The sequence below is a fragment of the Silene latifolia genome, chromosome 1 (assembly GCF_048544455.1).
Source record: "Silene latifolia isolate original U9 population chromosome 1, ASM4854445v1, whole genome shotgun sequence".
Taxonomy (NCBI): domain Eukaryota; kingdom Viridiplantae; phylum Streptophyta; class Magnoliopsida; order Caryophyllales; family Caryophyllaceae; genus Silene; species Silene latifolia.
This window is the reverse complement of record NC_133526.1, coordinates 126,525,859-126,551,601: the sequence shown is the minus strand read 5'-3', so window position 1 is coordinate 126,551,601 and position 25,743 is coordinate 126,525,859. Positions and strand designations below refer to the sequence as shown.

General features: G+C 40.7%; 1 protein-coding gene across 1 annotated transcript in view; it reads right to left on the bottom strand.

Annotated features, from left to right (window-relative positions):
- Positions 1–2,684: 2,684 nt before the first annotated feature.
- Positions 2,685–25,743, bottom strand: part of LOC141655359 (uncharacterized) — a 77,569-nt gene continuing 54,510 nt past the window's right edge. Inside the window, exons 2-5 of the mRNA XM_074462445.1 lie at positions 4,878–5,441; positions 3,758–4,095; positions 3,359–3,604; positions 2,685–2,741 (exon numbers count right to left, since the gene is read on the bottom strand). Coding sequence (XP_074318546.1) covers positions 2,685–2,741; positions 3,359–3,604; positions 3,758–4,095; positions 4,878–5,441 — 1,205 coding nt within the window. The remainder of the gene's footprint in view (positions 2,742–3,358; positions 3,605–3,757; positions 4,096–4,877; positions 5,442–25,743) is intronic.

The window sequence follows — 25,743 nt, the reverse complement described above, 5'->3', positions numbered from 1 at the left end:
GACAAAGGCATCCCTTTGCTTAAAGTCAGCAAAGATAACGGTGGGGTACACGGCAAGGGTGGTACTGTGGGTCCTTGGCTTCCTTCCCCAACCTCGAGTTCAGAAGCCCTCCCCCTCTTACTCTGATGGGTACCAACAGCAGGTCTCGACATCTATTTCAACACATATCTTTAGGCACACAAACAGACACTTACTTGAAGAAAACAACCTTTCAAGACATGCTCATGAAGGAAGAAACAACAATATAAACTAGTTTTCACCAAAACAACCAACAATCACCAAAACATGCTACTCCCACAACTCATAAAAGACGGTTTTATAGACTTCAAAATATGAAAATTATAACATCAATTGACAAATTGGGGTATTAATCCCTTCAAAATAGTTTCACAAAAGGTAAACATCATAAAAAGTTTGGGGCGGATTTCAGTTTGGGGCACTTTTAAGACGAAGTTTTAAGACAAAAGTTTGGGCAAAACTAGTCAAAATCAACACCAAATATGATACCCACAACATACATTACTCAATTTTTCCTTTTTCATACTCAAAAGACAAACAAAAATTCAATTTGAATCCCAAACCCTAGAAATTTTGGTCCATATATGTTCTTCTAGCATCAATAATCAACAATCTAGAGCAATTATACCATATTACAACAATTATAAACAAAAATTACATGAGAATAAATCGAATTTTTAGAGAATCTAACACCTTTGTATGATTGTAATCGATTAAAAACAAAGAAAAAGATTAGCATTCTTACCTTGAATGATTAGGAAATGAATAGAACGAATTAGCAAGAAGAAAACAAGGAACCCAAGTACAAATTCACCAAGTTTTTAAGAGAAAAGGGTGATGATAGAAAAATTAGGGTTTAGAGTATGAAAGAACAAAAGAAGAAAAGAGATAGGAAAGGTATAAGAATCCCGTGTTATTGCGGGTATTGTAGCACTTACTCGATCGAGTAAGCTGGGTATTCGATTGAGTGGCCTCTACTCGATCGAGTTGGAGCTACTCGATCGAGTTTTCGCTGGCAGTTCCAACTTTTTCGATCTTATAACTCCTCAACGAGATCGAGTAAGGTCTAATCAGTCGTGTAGGCACTCGTACTCGTCCGAGTAAGGTTAGGAACAAGGTCAAAAGTTACGAATTCGGTTAACGATCCCCGCAAAACAACAACTCGTTTCGATTCCAAAGTATATTTGGAACTCGCCACTAATTATTTCATCCAATCACGACACATTAATACTACCTCAAATGTCACACAACTATTTCATTCGAACATTACACATATCATTCCATCCTATATCAAACTTTTTGCAAGACAATTCGCTATGATATCAGCTCATACATATATACAATTAACACATTATTCCACGGCTACTTACGCACATGAAAATTCGATTATCCGACTTATGTTTACACTATTTGAAGTATCCACCTAGAAACAAAATTATCACTTACTACACAAGTTTGCTCAAAATTTCAAACATGTCACAACAATTCATCAATCAAACATCTAACATAACTATGCCATGTCACAAGAGTACACAACATCATTTACCCATTGCATTCCCAAACATTACTTGCCAACTTATACGGATTAGAGCGCACACCAAGACTCGACTCCCGACTCATTATCATCATCACATTATCCAACACTAGTATGCAACTATTAGCACCCTTACCATCTTTATCACATCCACACACACTTCCAACAATTCACAAATCTTTACAATTCATCGTCACTATTCACACGCACTAAACATTACCATAAACTCCATCACAACTATTTCTAACCTATTTATCATTCACATCTATGCACACAATTCCCGACTCACTATCCCCATTTTCGGTGACCGGCTTAAGCATATTGGGGCCATGATTTTGAAATGAGGGCGCCTTCTCACCCAAAATCAAGCATCAACCGGCGCTCCCAACACACATACACTAGGTTTATTTTATTAGACTCACTACGTTCATTGGGCTCATTAGTTACAGGTTCCAAAATCGTCGCTCTGATACCACTTTGTAACACCCCCATCTACCAAGGAGCCTTAACCAGACCTTCCTTAGCAGATAAGGGCATTACCATCTCGGTTGCCCGAGGACAGTAATAATCAAATGTCGATTAAAGAACAGTTATAGTAAATTACAAGTGATATAAAAAAATAAGATACAACTCGTGACTACTATCAACTATGTGAAACTATCTCTGCCATGACTCGTGGTAGACTCGTCCCTCCAAGCACCCAGCTATGATCCAGACATCAGCCTGCTAAGACTGAATGCTCACCATAGTAGATCACGGCAGACACAACACAAGAAGACCACACAACAACACCACACAAGGTCACTAACTGACGGAACATACAAGTACAGACACAACAAGACATAACAACTTACACACGCCACCAACTCCAATCACCCAAACACCTCTGACTGCCCGAAGGTCCAGTCCTGCCAGATTACTAATCCCAACCAGTAATCCACCCCGCCAGTGGGGGACCGCAGCCGTTCCCACCTAAGCCCCGCTCATCTTATCCGAGTGATAACCCATGTTCCTTAATGTGCACATCCCCTTCTATGGCGGGTTCCACAGAGGGCGAATCAAGGGCGTGAAGCCACTCCCGCAAGTGACTCCACTCAGCAGAGGACGCACCTCGAGAAACACAGAAAAACAATCACAATGTCCAATCACAACCAATCCACAGCACCACCATCACCAATACTAAAACCCACTATACAATACAAACGACACACTAGACAGCCAACAGTATTGAGTAGGAAAACCTACCGTTAGAGAACCACAACGATTCCGCGCACGACCATATGATAACAAGCAACCACCATAACCACCTATAACAACCAGCATAAACATATATTACTACTACCTTAAACATAACTGAAACGAAGGGAGACGATGATGATGATGACAACGTACCTATACAAAGCAATCCGGCGTCAAGACCGCTACCCGACTCAAACATCCCATCCCTATGGTGTAACCACTCTCAAAGGCCCCAAGGAGATGAGCCATGGTGAAGGAGAAGTGAAATGGCGGCATCTAGGTTTAGGAAGAAAGGTGGAGAAATGATTTAGGTTTCACGATTTTACGATTAATAATTCCCCGCTGAACTCACGTAAGTCGATCGAGTAACCCACTTACTTGATCGAGTGGCCTCTACTCGATCGAGTGCCCAAACTACTCGATCGATTAGCGTCCGCTAGATCGAGTAACACGCACTCAAAGGCTCACAACATTACAAGGTTTAACTCGTAAGGTTTCCGAAGGTTTAGATAGGTGTCTCAGGTCAGTCAACGTCGGTCAGCGGGTCTCTAAAAGGACGGGTATTACACTTGCTACAGACTGAATGAATCCAACCTGAGCTATGAACCCATCCCTTTCTGCAATTATTCCTTTAAGCCTTGCAGAAAAATGGTCTTTGACTATTATTGTCCAAATATCCTCTTGCTTTAGAATGTATTCTTTATGCCACTGTGTCCAAAGACTATCTTGGGAGTTGGACAATTTCCAAACCCATTGCATTGGAAGAGATCTATTCCAACTCACCAGCTCTTTGATATTAAATCCACCCTTGTCCTAAGGGCATAAATGGTTTTCCAACTTTTGAACACCAATTTTCTACTACCAGCAGTGATCCCCCAATTTTTTTTTACAAAGCCTATTTATAAACTTTACCACTCCTAGTGGCAGGATGACACTTGAGCACCAATAATTTTATAAACCAAATACCACTGTATTAATCAATTGAGCTTTACCAGCATAAGACAGCAAACTTGAAGTCCAGTGTTGAATGGAGTACTGAATCTTGGTAATAAGAGAATCAAACATATTTTCTATGAGCCTAGAAGTATTAAGAGGGAGGCCTAGATATCTGAAAGGGAAGCTTCCTTCAGAATACCAAGTTTCCTGCTTAATAGCACTGATTACTACAGGAGAAACACCTCCAAAGTAAATGCTAGTCTTCTCAACATTAGCCCTTAAATCTGAAATTCTTGCAAATTCTAGCAAAGTTTCTTTGACTGCTCTTATGGAAAGAACATTCCCTCTAGTAAATATCATCAAGTCATCTGCAAATATCAAGTGGGTGAGGTTAACTTCGCTGCACTTAAGATGGTAAGATACTTGCTTTTTGGAACACAAAATCCTAAGATATCTTGAAAGGACCTCCATAATTAGCACAAAGAGATAGGGAGACAAGGGATCCTCTTTTCTAATCCCACTCTTCCCTTGAAAGAACCCAGAGACTATCCCATTTATTTTCAAAGAAAATCAGGGACTAGTTATACAACCTTTGACCCAACTGATAAACTGAAGGGGAAAACCAAAAACTCTAAGCATGTTGACAACAAAATTCCATTGCAAGGAATCAAAGGGCTTTCTCAATATCCACCTTTATTAGACATCTAGGAGAGATACCCTTCCTATTGTAACCCTTCAAAAGTGACTGAGAAAGGAAAATATTCTCAAATATACTTCGTCCTTTGAAAAAAACAACTTGCTCATCCCCTATAAGATAGGTAAGGACAGTCTGCAACCTATTTGCTAGGATAGAATTTTACTTACAGTTTTATAGAAAACTGTTCAACTAAAAATTGGTTTATAAACCATTACATTGCTAGCAATAGGTTTCATAGGGATTAAGGAGAGAGTAGAATTGGCTTGCTTTGCCATGTTGCCTGATTGAAAGAAACATAGCACTGCTTTACAAAAATCTTTTTCAATGATTGTCGGGTTGATTTAGAAAAACCAGCTGAAAAACAATTAGTTCCTGGACTACTGCCCTCTTAATCTCCTCTTTAGAAATACCATGGACCAAAGAAACTTTATCCTCCTCAGAAAACACAACTACCATGAGCCGGGAAGGCCTCATCTAAACCAGAGACACCAACTTCCTGACCCAATAAATTCTTGTAATAATCTTCAAAAGCCAATGCTAAATTATCAATTCCATGATGCCGAACACCATCCTTGTATTTAATAGCCCATATTACTTGTTGGTGGTACCTTTCAGAGATCTTTGCAAAAAAGAATTTAGTATTACTGTCAAAAGACTGAATATGCTTAATCTTAGCTCTTTGTTGAAAAAAATTGAGTTCTACTTTTTTAAACTTGCAGTACTCCTTCATCCAAAATTTTTCTTCTTTAGTGCATTCCTCTGAATAAGGATCCAGATTGAGTCTTTGCTGGGAAATCAACAACTTCTTCTTAGCTTCCTTAGCTCTTATTGAAATATTACTAAAATGTTTCTTATGAAGAAGAGTCAAAGCATGTTTAACATTTTTGAGCTTGTCAAAAAATCTAAATGTTGGGTAACTGGGTTTATCCGACTTCCAGGCTTTCTGAACTGTTTGGATATAATCAGGGTGATCTATCCAACTGTTTAGAAAACTAAATCTCCTGACAACTTTCTTATCTTCAGAAACATGTACCGAAATTGGGGAGTGATGTAATACCTGAATATTTTGAGACCCGCAAAGGAACCTTAGGATGCGTGAGAGGACACTCGGGTTTGATGAGTCTACTCGGGAGTAAAGTATGACTATAGAGTAGACTGAGTATAACCTATACTAGACTTAGTGGAGTTGTTATAATATCCGCCTATAGAAGGGTCGTCTTAAAACTATCATAACTTGAGATATAGAGATGGTATTTATGTGATTCTAATTGTAGGTGATTTCTTATTCTCTTACGATTCCAACGGTAGGTCACACACCCAAAATGACCAAGAAACAAGTGAGATATGACTGTTTTACGAAAACTGGTCTTCGCTGAGAACTGTGTTGCACTCGACCGAGTGGACTCAGCACTCGATAGAGTGAGTGACACTCGACCGAGTGGACTCGCCACTCGATCATGTGGTGCTAAATCAGAACACGGGATAAGGAAATCTTATCCTCTTATCCTCATTCATATTATCTTCTTCCTTCTCACTCCAAATGTTCTCCCTTCTCTCTAAAATCCTCACAAACACTCTTACATGGGATTTAAGCTTACTTTCATAGATTGTTCATCCTTTTCCTTCCTCCCTCAACATTTGTAAGTTAAGATATACCCTTCTTTAATTAGTTTAAACCCTAACTTTTGGGGGTTTTGTGTTGGGTAATTAATTAGTAATTAGTATATGTAATATGGGTAATTAGTGGGTAATAATAAGGAGTTTGTAGTTTATATTAGTGTAGGATGTATTTACGATAGTATTACATGATTTCTATAGGATTAAGACGGTCTTGCGAGACGGAATCATGTGGGATTAGAGTTGCTTTTCAAGAATTCTAAAAGGTAGATTTATCCTACTCGGTTACAATATTTTTGTCTTCATATTTATGTGTCTTGCATCATTATTTTTATGTATGAGTCGATTGGGATAACATGCTGGTATTTGAGGAAGTTTTATCTATGATATGTTGGGATTTGAGTTCGTGATGAGTCATATAATTGGAGTTGTGTTGCATTTTCTATGTATGGTCATTGTTGTGTTGAGTTGGAGATCAATGGTGGTGTTAATTGGTTATTGAGGAGACGTAAGACAGTTGGGAGACCATCTTACGCTTGAGTCGCCTCTTGGAGCTTCCCACTCCAAGAGGGATGTTCACGTTAATGACTTGAGTTTCGGAGTGACTCGTGTGGTTGAGACACGGCGTATGGCAGAGGATCCGGTTAGCTTCCGGACCCGGTACGTCTGGGCTTGTCCCGGTACCTATTTGTGGTTGTTGGTATGTCTGGGCGTGTCCCGGTACTAGTGTGGTTGTCGGTATGTCTGGGCATGTCCCGCTACCGTGGTGGTTGTGGGTACGTTTGAGAGTATCCTGGTACCTAAGTGGTTGTTGTTTGATATAATCTCATTCATGTTTTAGTCATGTTGCATACTCACAGACTTTGAGTTGAGTCACACTGTATTCATTTATTGAAATGACGTTTGTGTGTATTTGTAATTGTCACCTATTTCCGGGGTGGCCTGTGTCGATCCATATGATATTTTCGATCATATGGGGGAGCAGGTTGAGTACAGGTTTTGCTTGTTGACGTGATCGGGATTTAGGCCGCTCCTTGGACTCGGAGTCGAGTAGCATAACATAGATGACATATATGGTAGTCTACTTGTAATTTTTATAGTTCACCTTATTCATTTGTTTATATTTATGTAATCACTTGTAGATACCTCATTTCTACACCTCCCGCAAACCACCCGGTGATGATTGGGCCGCATGTTTGGTATGCGGAACGATTTGTGACAGTTCGTAATTTTATCGTCAAGTGATCGCTCAAACACTTATGTCTACCTCTTAATTGTCATCTACGTGCCGATACGGTCGTTTTGGTAGTAATTAGAGTACATTTGGAGTCCAGGTCAAAAAACCGTCTTCATTTTCTAAAACCGAGTCAGAATGTTCTGGAATGTTCCGGATATTTCTATTCCATATTTTACAATCTTTTAATCTTTGGCAAATAATTTACCGTAATATTCACACAAAATATTATGGAAAACAAGATTAATCCGTTATTCCATAACCAAAACACGGAAATCTTTCTTCCGCAGGAGGAAACCACTTGGGAAAGGACGCAGTAAGTGATGCGCCTCTTCCAAGAGACGCAGTGCCTGCTGCGCCTCTTCCCAAGTCCTTATCTGCGTATTTTTCGTATCTTTTCATATATTTTCGAGATTCGCTTCCAAATTTTCTCCGAAAACCATAATTTCCTCCACGTGATTAGCATAAATAGAGACCTTCGGTCTCACATATTTCTCACGCGAGTGTCAGCCCTTCTCTTCTCCTTTGCATTCTAGACCACGTTCTTACTTTTTGACGTCTACGTGCTTGAACTTTCGACCACGTAAGCTCGGATCCTTCTGAGTACCAGCCTCGTTTTGCATGACCGACCAATTTGACCAACTCCACCATAATTAACTTTAATCAACTTTGTTCGTTTTTCCTCTTACGAGGGCACTTTCGTCTACATTTGAGTCGAGCATCACTAAACGTTAACTTAGGTCATCTCGTTTCGTCAAACATGTACGTCTGAGGGTGTATAATCCCTATTTATTTATTGTTCTTTACTTTTGTAATCATAATGTAAGGTTTATGTCGAAAGTATTTCTAAAACCGATTTGTAAACCCTTGCTTTAAACCCTTTTTTCAACGAATTACCAGAAGATGACCGTCGAGAAAGGACGCAGTAACTGCTGCGCCTCTTCGAAGGGACGCAGCACCTGCTGCGCCTCTTCGAAGGGACGCAGCACCTGCCGCGCCTCTTCGAAGGGACGCAGCACCTGCCGCGCCTCTTCGAAGGGACGCAGCACCTGCTGCGCCTCTTCGTGAGGCTGCCGCAGTTCCTGCTTCCTTTCTTCTTCCTTCGTCTTTTGTCAATTCGTTTCTTTTAATTCGTTTGTTCTTCGGTTCTTTGACATAATAGCATAATAATTCTAACATATAATATATTATTCATAATCCATTGTTAATCAATTCGACTTAAGTCCCTTATAACCAATATTTGCGGGTTTTCGTCATTAAAGTCAATCCGGGGTTTAGAGATTCGATTCATTAATATTGAGTCTCTGGAATTTGATCTTTGACATAGTTGCATCTGTTATTCATCATATCCATTGTTAATTCATCACTAATAATCTGTTTAACCTAATTAATTAATTTAGTTTGTTTAATTTGTTAATAATCCGTTAATCTTGTATATAATTCATCTTAATCGGTTTCATTCATGTTTATTGTTTTTATGACCATTAATCACATGTAAATAACCTGTTAATCACTTTCATCCGAGTCAGTTATTCATAATCAAGCACTAAATTCACCAACGAATATGAACGACTTGCAATTCCGGCATCACAGCCAGAATTGAGCCAAGGAACAGACGCAGTAACTGTTGCGCCTATTCCAAGGGACGCAGCTCTGCTGCGCCTGTTCCTGGTTGATTTCTGTCTCTGAACTCTCGTTTTGCCTTGACCTAGTTTATTAGTTACGGATTAATTAACTATTATTCGTATTATCACCCTAATTTCAGTTCGTTAATTTATTTGTTTGTTCTTTCTCTAATTATCCGTTTTAAAGGTATTTTCGACATAAATTATTTAATTTGATGTAATTATTGTAATTTTCTTTATTGTATTTATTGTATTTCTTCTATCGTTTGCTTGTATACCTTCACATGTAATTGAACCTAAATCCCAATTCGACCCAATTGTATGACTAAATTACGTGTCTACCGACTTAGTATTAATTCTCACATGCTAGGATTAATCTAATGGATGTTGCATTGCATGCATATAATCGACAATATATCGAGTATAGACAATTTCCCTAATCATTAGTAGAGGCCGCTATCGAGGCGGGCGGGATTAGGTGTTCGATCAAAAGAGCTTCCTAATACGTACCCTCACCCCTTACTCCAGATCTGTGTGAACATCCATGTTCATTGGCATCCACGAGAGTTATTCTAGACATAGAATGCTAAGGGTAACGAGTTCTTAGTGTTCATGTCACTACTTTGTGTCTTGACATGACACGTGGTATTCGAACGGTTTCCAATTTTTCACAATAAATTGGTGGCGACTCCACAAATGCAAACGCTTGTTTCCCAAGCGCCCCCGTGGGCCCGTGTCCACAGTTTGGCGACTCCGCTGGGGAATAATACACTTACGTGTAGCCAAAAGGGTGAAACTTGAACAAGGTTAGGGAATAGTTTGTACAAGACAATTATCGGTTTCCATAACTCGGTCTTCCTAGATCGTTTCATTCGGCCTTCTTAGGCCCAACCCAACCAATTCGACCAATCGTCCCGTCTAAACGGTCCTAATTCTTATTTGGGCCTAAGGATGGATAGCGATTGACGTCATCCATACCATGGTACTTACTCTTGTTTGTATCAAGGACTTTCACTACTTGAGGAAATGGACTAGGAATCGGCCTTACTCCTGTTTGGTACGAGCCTCTCCACAGACTTCGGGTTTGATTGTTCAGTATGGCAACCCACCCTTTAAAACAAAACCCATTTAAATGCAATCAGCATCTCGTTAAAATGCTTGTATATTGTTTGTACCATACGTGATCACCATTTCTAAAACAAACCATGACAATTTTTTTTTGTAAAATCAAAATCCTTCTTCAAAATGTAAAATTTTCGAAACTTGGGCCTAATATTAGCGCAAAATCAGTCGAAACTCTGTCCAATTGTCGAGTCAAAATCCGGGCCTTAAAACCCATTTCAAAACCTCACTTCGAGTCCACTCCTACAACTACACTAAAGTTGACTAGGACCAACATTTTTCAAACTTTGTCATTTCCTCAAAACTCACTTGACACAAGTGGCACACTCCCATTTCACGAGTCAAAACATTTATTTTCGAGTAAGTGTGCTAGAATGGTCGATCGTGTTTTGATTCATCGTCGATCTCTTATCCAGTTTCCAAGATGCCTGAAATAAGCGACGCGAACTTCAACCAACTCCAGAATGGTAATGATCAAATCCTAGCCGCGCTAGCTCGTCTCCAAGTCACTCAAGACCAAGTGTATGATCGCCTTGACACCATTGAGGGTCGAATATATGCCGTGGAAACAAGGATGCCTCCTCGAGAAAGTGAAGTGTCTGACGAATTTGTGAACAACTTCGGGGACGAAAATCCTCCCATGGGTATGACTGCAGCTGAGAAACGACTCCAATACTTGGAGGAACAATTGATGTATCTCAAAGGGGATGACATTTATAGGGAGAACAATCGCAAATATGAAGCTGTGAGTTCCAAGTTGCCAACCAACTTCAGCATGACGGATATCCCTAAGATCAAGGGGCATGAAAACCCTTTAAACCATATCCGTGCCTTCAAGGATTACATGTCTATCAAAGGCATTAAACCCGAGATGTTCTTAAGGATCTTTCCTTCATCTCTTGACACCATCCCAAAGCAATGGTTCTATTCACTAGAGCACAAGAAAATCGCCACCTGGGATAATGCCGCAATCGAGTTTGCTAAACAATATGCGGATAATGCTGAAATCCAAGTCAACATGCGCACTTTATAGGTTCTTATCCAAAATGACAAAGAAGGTTTCATCGACTTCCTACGTCGGTGGAGGAAGACTAGTACTCAACTTGTTGAACGTCCGGATGAAGCTACCCTCGTGGCGAAATTCGTAGACAACCTAAAGCCCATCTATGCAAATCATTTGAGGTATCAAAACATCAAGTCCTTCAAAGATTTAACCGTACTAGGGACAAGGATCGAAGATGACATCCGTAAAGGGCTCTTGTCCAAAACGATAGGTCGTGGATATCAAGGCTCAACAAGTCGTTCTTACAGCTCTACTAACAAAACTGATGAAGTTAACCTTCTCGAACCATCTAAGAAGAGTACCCCTCCAAGGAAATTCACAAATCTAGGGGACACATACTCCAACGCTCTGAAAAGGTTGATGAAGCTGGGTAAACTTCAACCCATAGGCCCTACACCCGAACCAGAAAAGAAATCCAAGTTCTGGGATGAGAATTTGTACTGCGAATACCATAGAGGTAAAGGACATGACACAGAAAAATGCTACAAACTGAAAAATGTACTTCAAGATATGATTGAATACGGTCGCCTACCAATACCACCTGGAGGTAAGCCTAATAACACTCGGAATCCTCTTGGAATTCTAGTGATTACAAGTGAGAAATCTACCATAGATTGTTCACACCTCATTTCTCCAGTCGAAAATGAAATTCATGCAATAGAAAATGAAGGGAACTACTCCACCATTTCTCCAACCATCACTGATTTCATTACATGGGCAAAGAGTGTGAATAGGCAAGTTATGGAACTAGAGAGTGCAGTGGCAACCCTACGTGATCCCAACGCCACACCTAAAGAACGTGCACCACTAATCTTCTCTCAAAACACCACAATGAAAGAAGTAGTAGCCATGGTCGATGAACTAGTCGACCAAATTATCCAATTAGAGGCTGAAATCATGAGAATGAGGGAACTTGTTACTGTCAATGGAATATGGGCCGATGATGATGAAGACGAGTATCTCACTGAACACTACTTAGTCAAGGTCAGTGAGGAGATAATCCAAAACTGTGAAGATCAAGATATGGACCACCTTACTCGCTCGGGGCGCCCATACCAAAACACTTCTCAAAATGGTCTCATAGAAAATGATCCAACCAATGCGGTCATACCAAATGATAATGATGAAGGCTCTACCGACCATTTGCTAAAGCAACTATAGAAGACAAAGGCTGATCTTTCAGTCTGGCAACTAGTGTCAAGCTCATTCCCACATCGCCAAGCTTTACTGCAAGCCTTGGCCAAACTAAATGTGGCATATAACTCTACACCCGACGACGTGGTCAACTTGGTCTTCCAAGAATCACCAAAGCTAAGTAATCCTATTACTTTCTCGGATGAAGACTTGCCACCCTTTGGTGCTAGTCACAACTTGACTCTTTATATCACTGTCATTTGCTTGAAGAAGAATGTGCCAATGACTCTGGTAGATGATGGCTCCGCAGTCAATGTCATACCCTTGAAAACGGCATACAAACTAGGCATGAAAGAGTCGGATTGGACCCCTACCAATCAAGGTGTTCGCGCATATGATGGTACACGACGAAAGGTAGTAGGACTTGTTAACCTAACCATAGCCACAGGGCCGATTTAGCGAAAGGTCAACTTTCAAATAGTGGATATTGAGGCATCCTTTAACATACTTCTGGGAAGACCCTGGATTCACGCTTCCAAAGCGGTAACATCTACGCTCCACTAGAAAATATAAATCCCACTAAATGGTAAGGTGGTGACGATCACTTCGTCACCCATCAAGGCAGTAATCGAAAGAAAGTCAAGTAATCAAGTCCTTACGGATCCAGTACATGAACTTGGGGGCTTCCATATCATAAATGTCATAGAAAGTGAGTTGGCACCCTTATACTTCAATCCCTACTCTAACTTAGTGGTCAACCACATACTCAAAACCCAGGGATACTTCCCGGGAATGCCTTTGAATGCTATCCGAAGAAACACCTTTGCACCCTACAAAGAGGGAAACTCACAAAGAATACCCCTTGGACTAGGATACAAACCCACTAAAGAGGAAGTTCTCGAGATGCTCGCTCAAGTTCAAAACCGTAAGAACGTAGGAATCCAAATGCGACCCTACCTCCCTACCCTAAATGGATACTTCGTTAGGGAAGGAAGTCAAGATATCTTCCAAGGATTTCCTGAGCCTTGGCACTATCTCGAAAAGAAGCTAGCTGGAATTGAGATCTTTCACGATTGCTACTTTATTCCTCCAGAAACGGTTCCTACCGTTAAAACTCGTCAAGCACCTTGCTTAGACGAACAAGCTGTGAGTCTACTATTTGGGGAAGATCGATTTGTTAGAGCCGCGTAAGATGAGATCATTACCATAATACTTTAAGACGATCACTTCAACCCTACCGCGTTAATCACATAAACCAACACCAATCAGCAGAAAGGATGGAGAAAATCGATCAAGTGGACAAACAATCAAGGAAGACTCTTCAAGCTCACCACTAGAGAAGGAGAGATGTTCAAAGAAGAACCAGAAGACAATGAATTCGAGTCAGAGTCAGAGTCGGAGTCAGAGTCGGAGTCTAGAGAAGTTCCTAGAGAATCTCCTTCTGTCGTCATCCCCACTCCCCTCGTTTCTCCTAGCTTAGTGTCAAATAGCAACAGTAGTTCGGGAAATGTCCCAACCGCTGTCCCCTTACCGCCACTGACTACAGATCAGATGGCTTCTTTGTTTCAACTTTTCTCAAATCTTAATATGAATAAATCAGGTTTTGCTTACTCTTCGTGTTATCTTGAATGCAATTCTGTTTACGATGATGATGAGGATGACCTAGACCTAGACTCAATCGAGATACCTCCCTACATAGCCAAAGAAATATTACAAGAGGGGGAAGGGGGACCAGTGATAGAAAATACTGAACCCATCAACGTAAGAACTGAACTAGAACCCCAAGAACTTAGGATAGGGACAACCTTGAGCCCCACCAAAAGGGCCGATTTCATAGACCTCCTACACGAGTTCAAAGACGTTTTTGCTTGGTCCTACAAAGATATGCCAGGGATCGACAGGGACATCGCAGAGCATAGAATCCCAATCAAACCAGGTTTCAAACCCGTGAAATAGAAGCTTCGTCGATTGAGGACAGAATGGGCTCTCAAGATCAAAGAAGAAGTCGATAAACAATTCAAAGCCGGGTTCATAAAAGTTTCCGAGTACTCAGACTGGTAGCTAACATAGTACCCGTACCCAAAAAGAATGGGAGAATCCGTGTTTGTGTTGACTTTAGAGACTTAAACAAAGCAAGTCCTAAGGATGATTTTCCTCTACCGCATATCGACATATTAGTGGATAATATGGCGGATCACGCATTGCTATCCTTCATGGATAGATACCGCAGGATATAACCAGATCAAGATGGGCTTAGAAGACATGCATAAGACCGCCTTTGTCACTCAATGGGGAACCTATTGCTACACGGTTATGCTATTTGGGTTAATCAACGCCGGAGCTACATACCAACGCACCGCAACTACGCTCTTACATGACATGATGCATAAAGAAGTTGAGGTATACGTAGATGACATGATTGTCAAGTCCAAGGAAAGAGAGGGACACATTGCAAACCTTCGCAAATTCTTCTCAAGGCTACGGAAGTGCAACATGAGGCTCAACCCTCAGAAATGCGCATTCGGAGTAACATCTGGCAAACTCCTGGGATACGTTGTTAGTCAACGAGGTATAGAAATAGACCCTTCCAATATCAAAGCTCTAATTGAAATGCCGTAACCTCAAACAGAAAAAGAAGTTAGAGGATTCCTAGGCAAGGTGCAATACATAAGTCGATTCATATCGAAACTCATCATTATCTGCGAACCCATCTTCAAAAAGTTAAAGAAAACAGATCACACCATGTGGAATGATGACTGTCAGAGGGCTTTCGATCGAATCAAGGAAATACTAGCCAAACCACCAGTGCTCATGCCACCCCAACGAGATCAACCTCTTGGTTTATATCTCACGGTAACTGAAACGGCCATGGGCGCCATGCTAGCTCAAACTGTATGAAAAGAAGAAAGAGCCATCTACTACCTTAGTAAGAAGTTCTTGGAGTACGAGTGCAAATACACTCCACTCGAGAAGACATGCCTCGCTCTTGTGTGGGCAACGAAGAAGCTACGCCATTACATGCTTAGCTACTCTGTCAAAATATTCTCCAAAATGGATCCTGTCAAATACCTCTTCGAGAAACCCGTTCTCAATGGACGTTTAGCAAGATGGACTTTGATGCTCTTAGAGTTCGATCTCAAGTATGTTCCTTTGAAAGTTATAAAAGGGCGCGCCGTTGCCGAATTCTTCGCAGAAAATCCCATCAATGACACACAAACGATAGACACCTGGTCGTTTCCGGATGAGGATATACTCCAAACGGATGTAGACTCCTGGGACCTCTATTTCGATGGAGCATCGAACTTAAGAGTATTTGGAATAGGAGTGTTGCTCATTTCTCCTGAGGGCGAGCATACACCAATCTCTGTCAAACTCGACTTCGAGGTGACAAATAACGCGGCAGAATACGAAGCCTGTCTCATTGGATTGCAAGCGGCAGTAAGTTTAGGCATCAAGAATCTTCGAGTACATGGGGATTCATCTTTGATCATCAATCAAATTACGGGATCTTGGAAAATCTAAAGCGAAAGTTTAGCACCTTATCAAGCCAGAATAGACCAAGTAGCCCAATTCTTCGATCAAGTGACCTACCTACATCTGCCTCGAGAAGAAAATCAATTTGCGGATGCTCTTGCAAAACTTGCATCTTTGATTAATATGCCGGACAGCATGGTAGAAATGCCTTTATGCATCGAACGATGATCAGAGCCAGCTTATGTGCACCAAATCACTGATGAAGAGGAAATTGCGGAGGAACCTTGGTTCCAGGCAATCCTAAACTTCAAGCTCAACGGCACCTATCCACCAGAAATGGACAAAAGGAGACAACGCGCTATCCGCTTGCTAGCTTCCCAATACGTTCTCATGCAAGGAGAGCTATACAAAAGAACACCTCTTGGTGTAATCCTACGCTGTCTTGATCATTCACAGGCACGGAAACTGATGGAAAAAGTCCATGATGGAGAATGTGGCCCCCACATGAGTGGACCCATGATGGCAAAGAAAATCACACGTTTAGGTTATTATTGGACCATGATGGAATCCGATTGCATTAAGTGTGTAAGACATTGCCATAATTGCCAAATCTTCGGAAATGTGCAACATGTTCCTCCTTCATTGCTTTACACCATGACATCTCCCTGGCCATTTTCTGCTTGGGGAATTGACATCATCGGCAAGATCACTCTAGCCGGAACAGGAGGTCACTGTTTTATCCTAGTAGCAATAGATTATTTCACCAAATGGGTAGAAGCGGCTTCCTACACCAGTCTTACAGCCAAGAACGTGGCAAAGTTCATACAAACCAACATTATCTGTCGATATGGTTGCCCACATGAGATCAACAGTGACAATGGATCACATTTCCAAGCTGAGACTAAACAATTGCTAGCCAAGTACAAAAGCAAGCATCACCACTCCTCGCCATATAGACCACAAACCAATGGCGCGGTAGAGGCAGCAAACAAAAATGTCGTCACGATTCTCAAGAAAATGATTGACAACTATAGGGATTGGCCAAGAAAGATACCCTTTGCTCTATGGGGATACCGTACGTCTGTTAGGACGCCCACTGGGGATACTCCTTTCTATTTGACCTACGGCATGGAAGACGTACAACCAGTCGAGCTAGAAATACCATCCTTGCGTATTTTACTCGAAAGTCAAATCCCAGAAGCCGAGTGGAAGAAGGATAGATATGAAGAACTCATCCTCCTGGATGAACGAAGGTTACGTGCATTACATAATGTGCAAACATATCAGGCACGTATCAAACGAGCCTTCAACAAAAGGGTTAAGCCAAGAAACATCAAAGAAGGAGACTTGGTCCTCAAGTCAATTAGGGCTCTTTTACCTGTCGATCCACGAGGAAAATTCAAACCCAATTGAGCCAGGCCATTCCTAGTCAAGTCCATACTTCCAGAGGGCGCGGTTAGGATCACAGACCTAGATGGGAACGAATTTTCCAACCCAACAAACCTTGACCAACTGAAACGTTACTATGCCTAGAATAGGAGCAAAAAAAGCGCCTCGCATAACCTCACGTGTCACTCTTGTGGCACGAAATAAACGGCCCCTGGCCAAGCTGGATTAAGCTAATGTCATCTTGCTCTTGCATTTTGACAATTTGTCATTCTCATATCATCAAATAAACTAAATTGCATTTTAGGAGTAAGCAAAGCTCATGCTTATTTTCTAAGTTCATTGCAAAGCTCTTGCTTAGAACAATTATTCTTTTACATTTACTCGAACTACGCGCAAGGGTTTGATTTCATTTTTCTAAATTAATACGTAGGCAATCCTTCACGGGATACAACCCATTTAATTATCTTAAATGTAAATAGAAAGACATTTGCAATTGCATTTGAAATTCGACAAGAATAATGAACAGAAAATCATAACGGTTTCATAACCAATTAACCTTTTTATTTCATCTCTAATAATAGTACGTTAGATAATAAAAGTAAATAGGCTAGGATTCTAAAAACCCCCACATTCTTATTACAATAATAATAATAAATAATAATAAATACTTAGGCTACTCTTTCATTTTTCCTTTGCCTTTGTCCTTTCTGTCAAATTTCTTGTCCCGACCTCGAGCCGGACGCTCTTGCGCCACTTCCGACCTAATAACCAAGGGTCTCTCTCGTGGTCTTGCTTTGCCATTTTTGTCAACCACCATCTCGATGGCAGGAGAAGCCTTCGGTTTCTTAGAAGGATGAACAACTCGAAACCCGGCTTCTTCCTCTCTCTCAGTCAGATGCTTCTCCTTCTCCTTTTCCACCTCGTGAACCTTGTAATCAACAGGTTCGCGCTTCCTTAATCTCTCGCGCTCCTCCGAAGTAGAAGCTTTCCTCCACCGAAGATAGGAGTCTGACACCCATAGAGCACTGACAGAAGAATTCAAAAACCAAATGTTCCTCTGAGCCCATTTGATGGCCCATTCTCTTCGACTCTCAGTAGTAAGCGCCACAGCAGTCTGTGGGACAGTGTCAAGCTTCGGGATCATCTACTTCAGTCCAACCTGCCTCATCAACCTCTCCGGGAAGATGCATATCAGAAACTCCAGGCCGGGAATGCGAACAGATCGGGTAGGATCCAAAGAAGATACTCCAGTGACAGATTTGAGATGCCACCATGGTACGATCCATCTAATTAAGGGGCCATCTTCACTCTTCAATTTGTTCTCCCAGTAATTGCAAACTCGAGTAAAGTCCACCATATAAAGCCTGGTCCTCATTGCAATTGAGCGCGCATAATATGCAGGAACATTAACTGGGGGGCTCGATCAATCGAAGACGCTCCATAAGCCGAACCTACCAAAAGCAGGTATTAGACACACACAAAAAAAAACCCAAAAAAAAAATCGAAAAAAAAAAAAGAACGAAAAAGAAGAAAAAAGAAAAAGTTCTTTTACCTGCAATATAATGGGACTCCCCAAATAAGGTAGGTCGCGATTGGCTTTCCTGTTATCCAAGCTCAATAGGATCTCTCCTAAACACAGACAAGTGGGCTCTCGCGACTCCATTTGCTCAATCAAGTTCAAGAGACGAGGGTCGCCTCTCATATCCTCATCAACATGCCCTTGAAGGACATATACATGTAATAGGCAAAATCAGAATGCCCTTCGCCTCGCAACATAAGAGACAGTGGGATCAGCCCTATTGATGAATCGATCGATGAAATCCAACATTCGCACTCCTTTAGGAGTCACAAGACGGTCAACATCAACTCTTGCCAATCCAAGCAAGTCTCTAAACTTGTTCTTATACCCTTGAGAAGTGGAGGGAATAGCAGGCAAATTTTCCGGGTCCCAACCACCAATCGCAGCAATTTCCTCGGGAAATGGGCAAATGTCGCCTCCAGGGAAGGCAAACACGTGATCATTCGGGTCCCAATAGTCAAGACAAGCATCTAGGAATGGTTTGACTACCTTGATCAACTTCAAGCTCAAAAGCGATCCAAAATTATAAGCACCCATGTCGTGTTTCTCCACATTAGAGAATTCATTTGTCCATTCTTTTAGACGAATTTCAAGAGTATTCATGATGTATCCTTATTTTGGGAACTTTGTGTAATAAGACGAAGAAAGACGGAAGAATTATGTGAATGAAACCTCCCTCGACGTCTCTATTTATACTAAAAGTTGTTTCCTAAAATCTGTCAGAACGGATGCACAGGGGAACAGGCGCAGCAGGTGCTGCGCCTCTTCGAAAGGACGCAGCTCTTGCTGCGCCTCTTCCTCAGCCTTCTTTCTGTGATTTTCCGCGTTGGATCTTCCCTAAATTCCTCAACGAATAATTTCCTATTCATACGGGTTATTATTTTGGTATATACGTCACGTTGCCATATTTCGTGTTTCCTAATTACACGGGCACGCATTTCTAGACGATATCGACATTTTCGTCATTTTTAGCACACTTATACATTTCTTTTTAATTTTCTTTTTCGGGGAATCATTTCACTCTCCTTCTGATCGAGGCCATTTCGTGTTCACAATTAAGTATATGTGGTCGTTGGTCAATGGTCGATACAAAACACAATTTATACTTCACAAACAACTCTACAATTAGTAAAGAGGCAAGTAAAGGTCGGATCCCAAGGGACGGGTATTTAAATGAGAATTCTATTGTAACTAGTAGTGTCTAGGGGTGTCACAAATTGGGTTGGTGTAGAAGGTTACTAAACTAGAATAACAATGAAAATAAACTAGCAAGATGAATAAAGTAAGGGATGTAAACAATTGATTAAAGGCACTAGGGTGTCATGGGTTCATAGGGGAATCATGGGATATGATCATACAAACATGTTCTCAAATTATAAGCAAGCAATTATTGTTGTGATGGATTGAGTTGGGTTATATCTTACAATCCTAGGAAAGTTTGGGTCCCGGAGCCGAATCGATTAGATTGTACAACACCTACAAGTCGACTTAATCTTTCCTACTCAACAACATGCATGGTCTAATGAGACTCGAGTTGGGTTATGTCTTACAAGTCTCATTGAAAAGATAGGAGATGATAGTAAATGCAAGGATTCATAGGCTTAGCATTTCATCAAACATAACATGTGCATGTATTAAGATCAAAACAAGCAAGCAAATAAGATATGAAAGCATATTAATTTAAGCATGAATCATTCCCCATGTTGGTTTCCCCTAATCACCCATTAAACCCTAGCTAAGAGACTACTCACTCATTATCATGTTGATCATGCTAGCAAGGTTGTCAATCATACTAACAATATGAAACATGATGAATAAATGAAAGTAATTAGCAATAATTAAAGAGGGATTAAGAGATTATACCTACTAATGATTCCAATAATAAAGCAATAATAATAGAAGTACTTGAATGCTAGATTGAGAGGTTGTCAATCTCCCAATAATAACCCAAATAATCTTCAATTATCCAAAATAAAGGATGAACAAAAGAGAGATTAAAGAACTAAAACTTGGATTAAAACTTGATTAATACTTGATTACAATATTTGAGAGAGATTTGATTGATATTAACTACACTAATTATTGATAAGAAGAACATGCTCCTCTAATTAGACTAATGGGGTATTTATAGTGAAAATTAGGGAGGATGCATTAGGGTTAACTAAGGGCTAAACTAGTAATTACACTTTTTAAGTTGAGCAAGGAGAACCCGGTATTTTCTGAGAGAAGGGCTTCTCTTTTCGTAGCTTGAAGAATGAAATCCGTGCTGTGCAGGAATCCGGGCGGATTAGAGTCGGGACGGCCGGATTTGGGCGGTGCAATCCGAGCGGATTCAGGAGAGGGACGCTCGGATTGTTGAGGGGGAATCCGAGCGGATTCCAAGGAGGGACGCTCGGATTGTTGAGGCTGGACGGACGGATTGTCTGCAATCCGTTCGGATTGTTGGTCAGCGTCAATTCTTCTTCTTTTCTTCCCTTTTCTTCATAAATTCCTTGGGGATCTCCTTGGGGACGCAAGGATCCTTTCTCAACATTGTTCTTCTACTATGATATGTACAAAGGCCTTCTAGTCTTGTCTCTTCTTGATGCTTGGTCATTGAATACAATCAATTTAGCCTCGTTTTGCCATGAAAATGCAAGATTCTTACTCCTTTCCTACCAAGGGATCAAAATCTCAAAGAATATGCAAAACAAAGAACTAAAGACAAGAAATGACCCAAATAGGCATTAAAAAGCATGGGAATAAGGCTAATTCGGGGGCTAAATATGCGCTAATTATGGTCACATCACCTTCCACGTTACATTTCAAACTTATATGTTTTTATTTTTTCTTGTTTTCGGGGGTAACCCTCCCTATCGTCCGGTCATTTCCGACCAAATTTTTGCATTTTCATTTCTGGCCAAATTTTTGCATTTTCAAGTCTTTGTTTGCGCTGATTTAGGCCATGTGTACAAATGTATGTTCTATGCGATTTCTGTGTAAATTTCGGCAGCATGACGGCGCAAACCGTCATCTACCAAACCCGTTCAAAGCTAACCTGCGGGTAGAAACAAAGCAACCCAGTAGCAAAGGCACTCAGGCCATCATATATATAACCAAGAAAGTACATGTACACCAAACTGGGGGCTCGAGCCCCAAAACAAGGTCTGAATGTCCAAAATGTAAGTCCTAAAATGTACAAATATACAAAAATACAGCCAAAAAAAACAAGAAACAAAAAAAAGCTACTGCTGGGCGCCGTCTAGCTCAGCAACTCTCGCCTCGAGAGCAGCAACCTCGGCGTCGCGGACCTCAAGCTCCCTCAGCAGGCGAGCCGTCTCCTCCCGGGACTGGGCAAGCTCAGAACTGGCTCATGTCAAATCATTTCTAACATAAGGAAGATTAGAAAATTCAAAAATGAAGTAAATGGAAGGTTCATACCTGACGTCTTCGGTGTGGGAAATTATCTGTATACTTCCCTTAAACTAGAAGGATTATAACGAGTTTAACAATGATGATCAATGGTCATAAACAAAATACATAAACAAAGTATAAAGGATTTAGACTTAACCTTCGGTCCTAGCAAAATTGGCCTAAGAACAATATCAAAATTGATATTCGCCTATTAGTTGCACCCAAGACGATACGAGATATGCCCCTTGATTATGCTAGAAATCGATCTAAAATTTTCTGTAAAATTTAGTTGTTTTTGTGTTTTTCTGATGAGAGAGAGGAGGCAAGGTCAAGAAAAAGCATTAGGGTAGAAATAATTCTCTACCTTTCTTTTTATACAGACCGAAATTTGGAGTCAATTAGGAAAGAAAAATTCTTCCTAATTTTCGGCCAAACAGACCGAAATAAGGAGTGTCTTCTCCTAATTTTTGGTCTTTCCAAAAATATATAATATGTGTTGAATTGTCATCTAGTGAGGATCGAACCCATGACCTCTTGGTATGTGTACCCTCACTATTACCACTATGACACATTTATCTTGTTGATATTAAATATAACTGATTATATTTAATTACGAATTAACATATTAATTCGTCCAAGCCAACATTATATACATTTAATTAAATATAACTTATTATATTTAATTTACGAATTGACAGTTAATTCGTCTCAACTAATATTATTTAATTTTCATTAAATAATTAACTCATCAACACATTGACTAACTTTTTAGTCATATTGGGCATCAATGTGATTATATTTCTATAACCACATTTCTCAAACACATCCTATAGGTGTGACCTTTAGGGACCAGTTGATCACCGCCATCTGTATGATAATAACGTCAAACTTTCTAGCAAGCCAACCGTTATTAGGTAAACGTTAATCAACTGATTCAATATACGAAGTATACCCTTGTGAACCTGTAAGAGATTTACAAATGTTATCACACTAATTTGTGGAGGACACAAGCTCCAACAAACTCCCACTTGTCCTCACAAGTGTATGTGCGATAACCGATTCTCATATCCTATAAAATTTCTCCCACTCAATGTAAAACAATTTGCAAATCCGAATTCACAAAGGTCGTATTTTACAAGCGATCAATATCAAGAGTGATTTCCCCGACTAGAGAGTAACTTAACTGATAAACGAATCAACATTCGATCATGGCCATGCATTTCAGTTACAACTCCTCGAGTGGCCCTGAGAAATAACTATACCTGATAAGGGTTGGATATTTTCCTCAACTCGAATCCTGCAGATGTAAGCGCAGTATGAAATGACCCAGAAAAAATCTACTTAGCCTCCAGTTACGGCAGACCGTGACAAAGAAACCAAAGTCACCCAAAACCTCCCTTAATCTCAAGAGACAGCCGATAGTCAAAAGAATCGACTCTAGGAACACAATGGATGTCCTATCCACAACCTGGCACCGAATGTTATTAAACATTTAGGACTCCATTACGTTGTCACAAAAAGTTGTCCTACGAGGTATCGTCATAATCTCGCATCTGTGATCAATCAGTCAACCGTTTGACTTATGGCTCGTTGAACCCACCATCAATTGAGTGCACAATATAATAGCCGGAGTTATCAGCTCACATTGGCGATTACGGACCAAAACAAATATAATGTAATTCAGTTCACTTTGTGGCGTTCAAAGTTGTCAGTACAATCCACATGAAAACAAAATATTATATATAAAACGATGAAGTTATAAATAGTATATGAAAAAGATAATGTATCAAATCCATAATCAAGTACTACAACTCAGGAACATGTTTAATTCCCATGGAATTAACATGCCCTACATGCTTATCATAATTCAACGGTTTGGTGAGAGGATCCGCGATGTTATCATCCGTCGCAATCTTGTCAATCACTATCTCTTCTTGCTCCACGTAATCACGGATCAGGTGAGCCTTCCGAAGTACATGTCTAGATTTGTTGCTAGACTTTGGCTCCTTAGCCTGGAAGATGGCACCTTTATTGTCACAATAGATGGTGATCGGGTCATTCGAACTAGGAACTACCGAAAGCCCTTGTAAGAATTGACGCATCCATATCGCTTCCTTAGCTGCCTCCGAAGCGGCATAGTACTCGGATTCAGTAGTAGAATCTGCTACAACACTCTGTTTGGAACTCTTCCAGCTGACCGCAACACCATTAAGAGTGAAGACGAACCCGGACTGAGATTTTGAATCATATCCATCCGTTTGGAAGCTAGCATCTCGCAGAATAGGTTGCGCATAGCTTAGTATCGCCTCCATAAGTCAATACCCAATCCTTAGTCCTCCGTAGGTACTTGAGGATATTTTTGACTGCTATCTAGTGTGTTTCACCTGGAGTCTTTTGGTACTGACTCGTCATACTCAATGCATATGCCACGTCTGGACGTGTGCATATCATGGCATACATGATCGATCCTATTGCAGATGCATAAGAAACACGACTCATGCGCTCTATCCCTTCAGGCGTCGTGGGTGACTGAGACTTGCTCAACTACATCCCAGTCGTCATAGGAAGGTTCCCCTTCTTGGAGTTGGTCATGCTGAACCTCTCAAGAACCTTATCCAAATAAGACTCATGACTTAGTGATAACGTCCGTCGTGATCTATCTCGGTAGATACGGATTCCCAAAATGCGTTGTGCCTCACCCAGATCTTTCATCTGGAAATGGTTCTTCAACCATCCTTTAACCGAAGATAGGAGAGGAATGTCATTCCCAATCAAGAGTATGTCATCGACATACAATATTAAGAATACAATCTTGCTCCCACTCGACTTGATATATAAGCATGGTTCTTCGACCGATCGAGTGAAACCATACTCTTTTATCACTTGGTCGAAACGATGATTCCAACTCCGAGAAGCTTGCTTAAGTCCATAAATGGAACGCTTAAGCTTGCATACTTTCTTAGGATGCTTAGGATCTATGAAACCTTCGGGTTGCACCATGTACAACTCTTCCTCCAAATAACCGTTTAAGAAGGCGGTTTTCACATCCATTTGCCAAATTTCATAATCATAAAATGCGGCAATCGCTAAGATTATCCGAATGGAACGTAGCATGACTACAGGTGCAAAAATCTCATCATAATGCATTCCTTGCACTTGAGTGAAACCTTTTGCCACAAGTCGTGCCTTATAGATATCTGGTTGCGCGTCTACAGAACGCTTTATTTTGTAAAGCCATTTGCACTGTAGAGGTTTTACCTTATTAGGTAAATCAACTAGATCCCATACGTTATTCTCATACATGGAGTCCATCTCGGATTGCATGGCTTCAAGCCATAGTTTTGAGTCGGAACAGGCCATAGCACCTTTATAGGTTGCGGGTTCATCACTTTCTAGAAGTAAAACGTCATTCTCCTCGACCATACCAATGTATCTGTCCGGAGGATGAGAGTCTCTACCCGACCTCCTAGGTTCCTCAGGAATATTAACCGTATCATCAGTTGGAGGTACAGCTTCCTCCATCTGTTCCTCGGTTGTTGGTTCTTGAATCTCCGACAGCTCGAAGGTTCTATTACTCGACTTGTTCTCAAGAAATTCTTTCTCTAAGACTGTCGCACTAGCCGCAACAAAAACTCGATGTTCGGTAGGCGAATAGAAGTAATGACCAAATGTTCCTTTTGGATAACCTA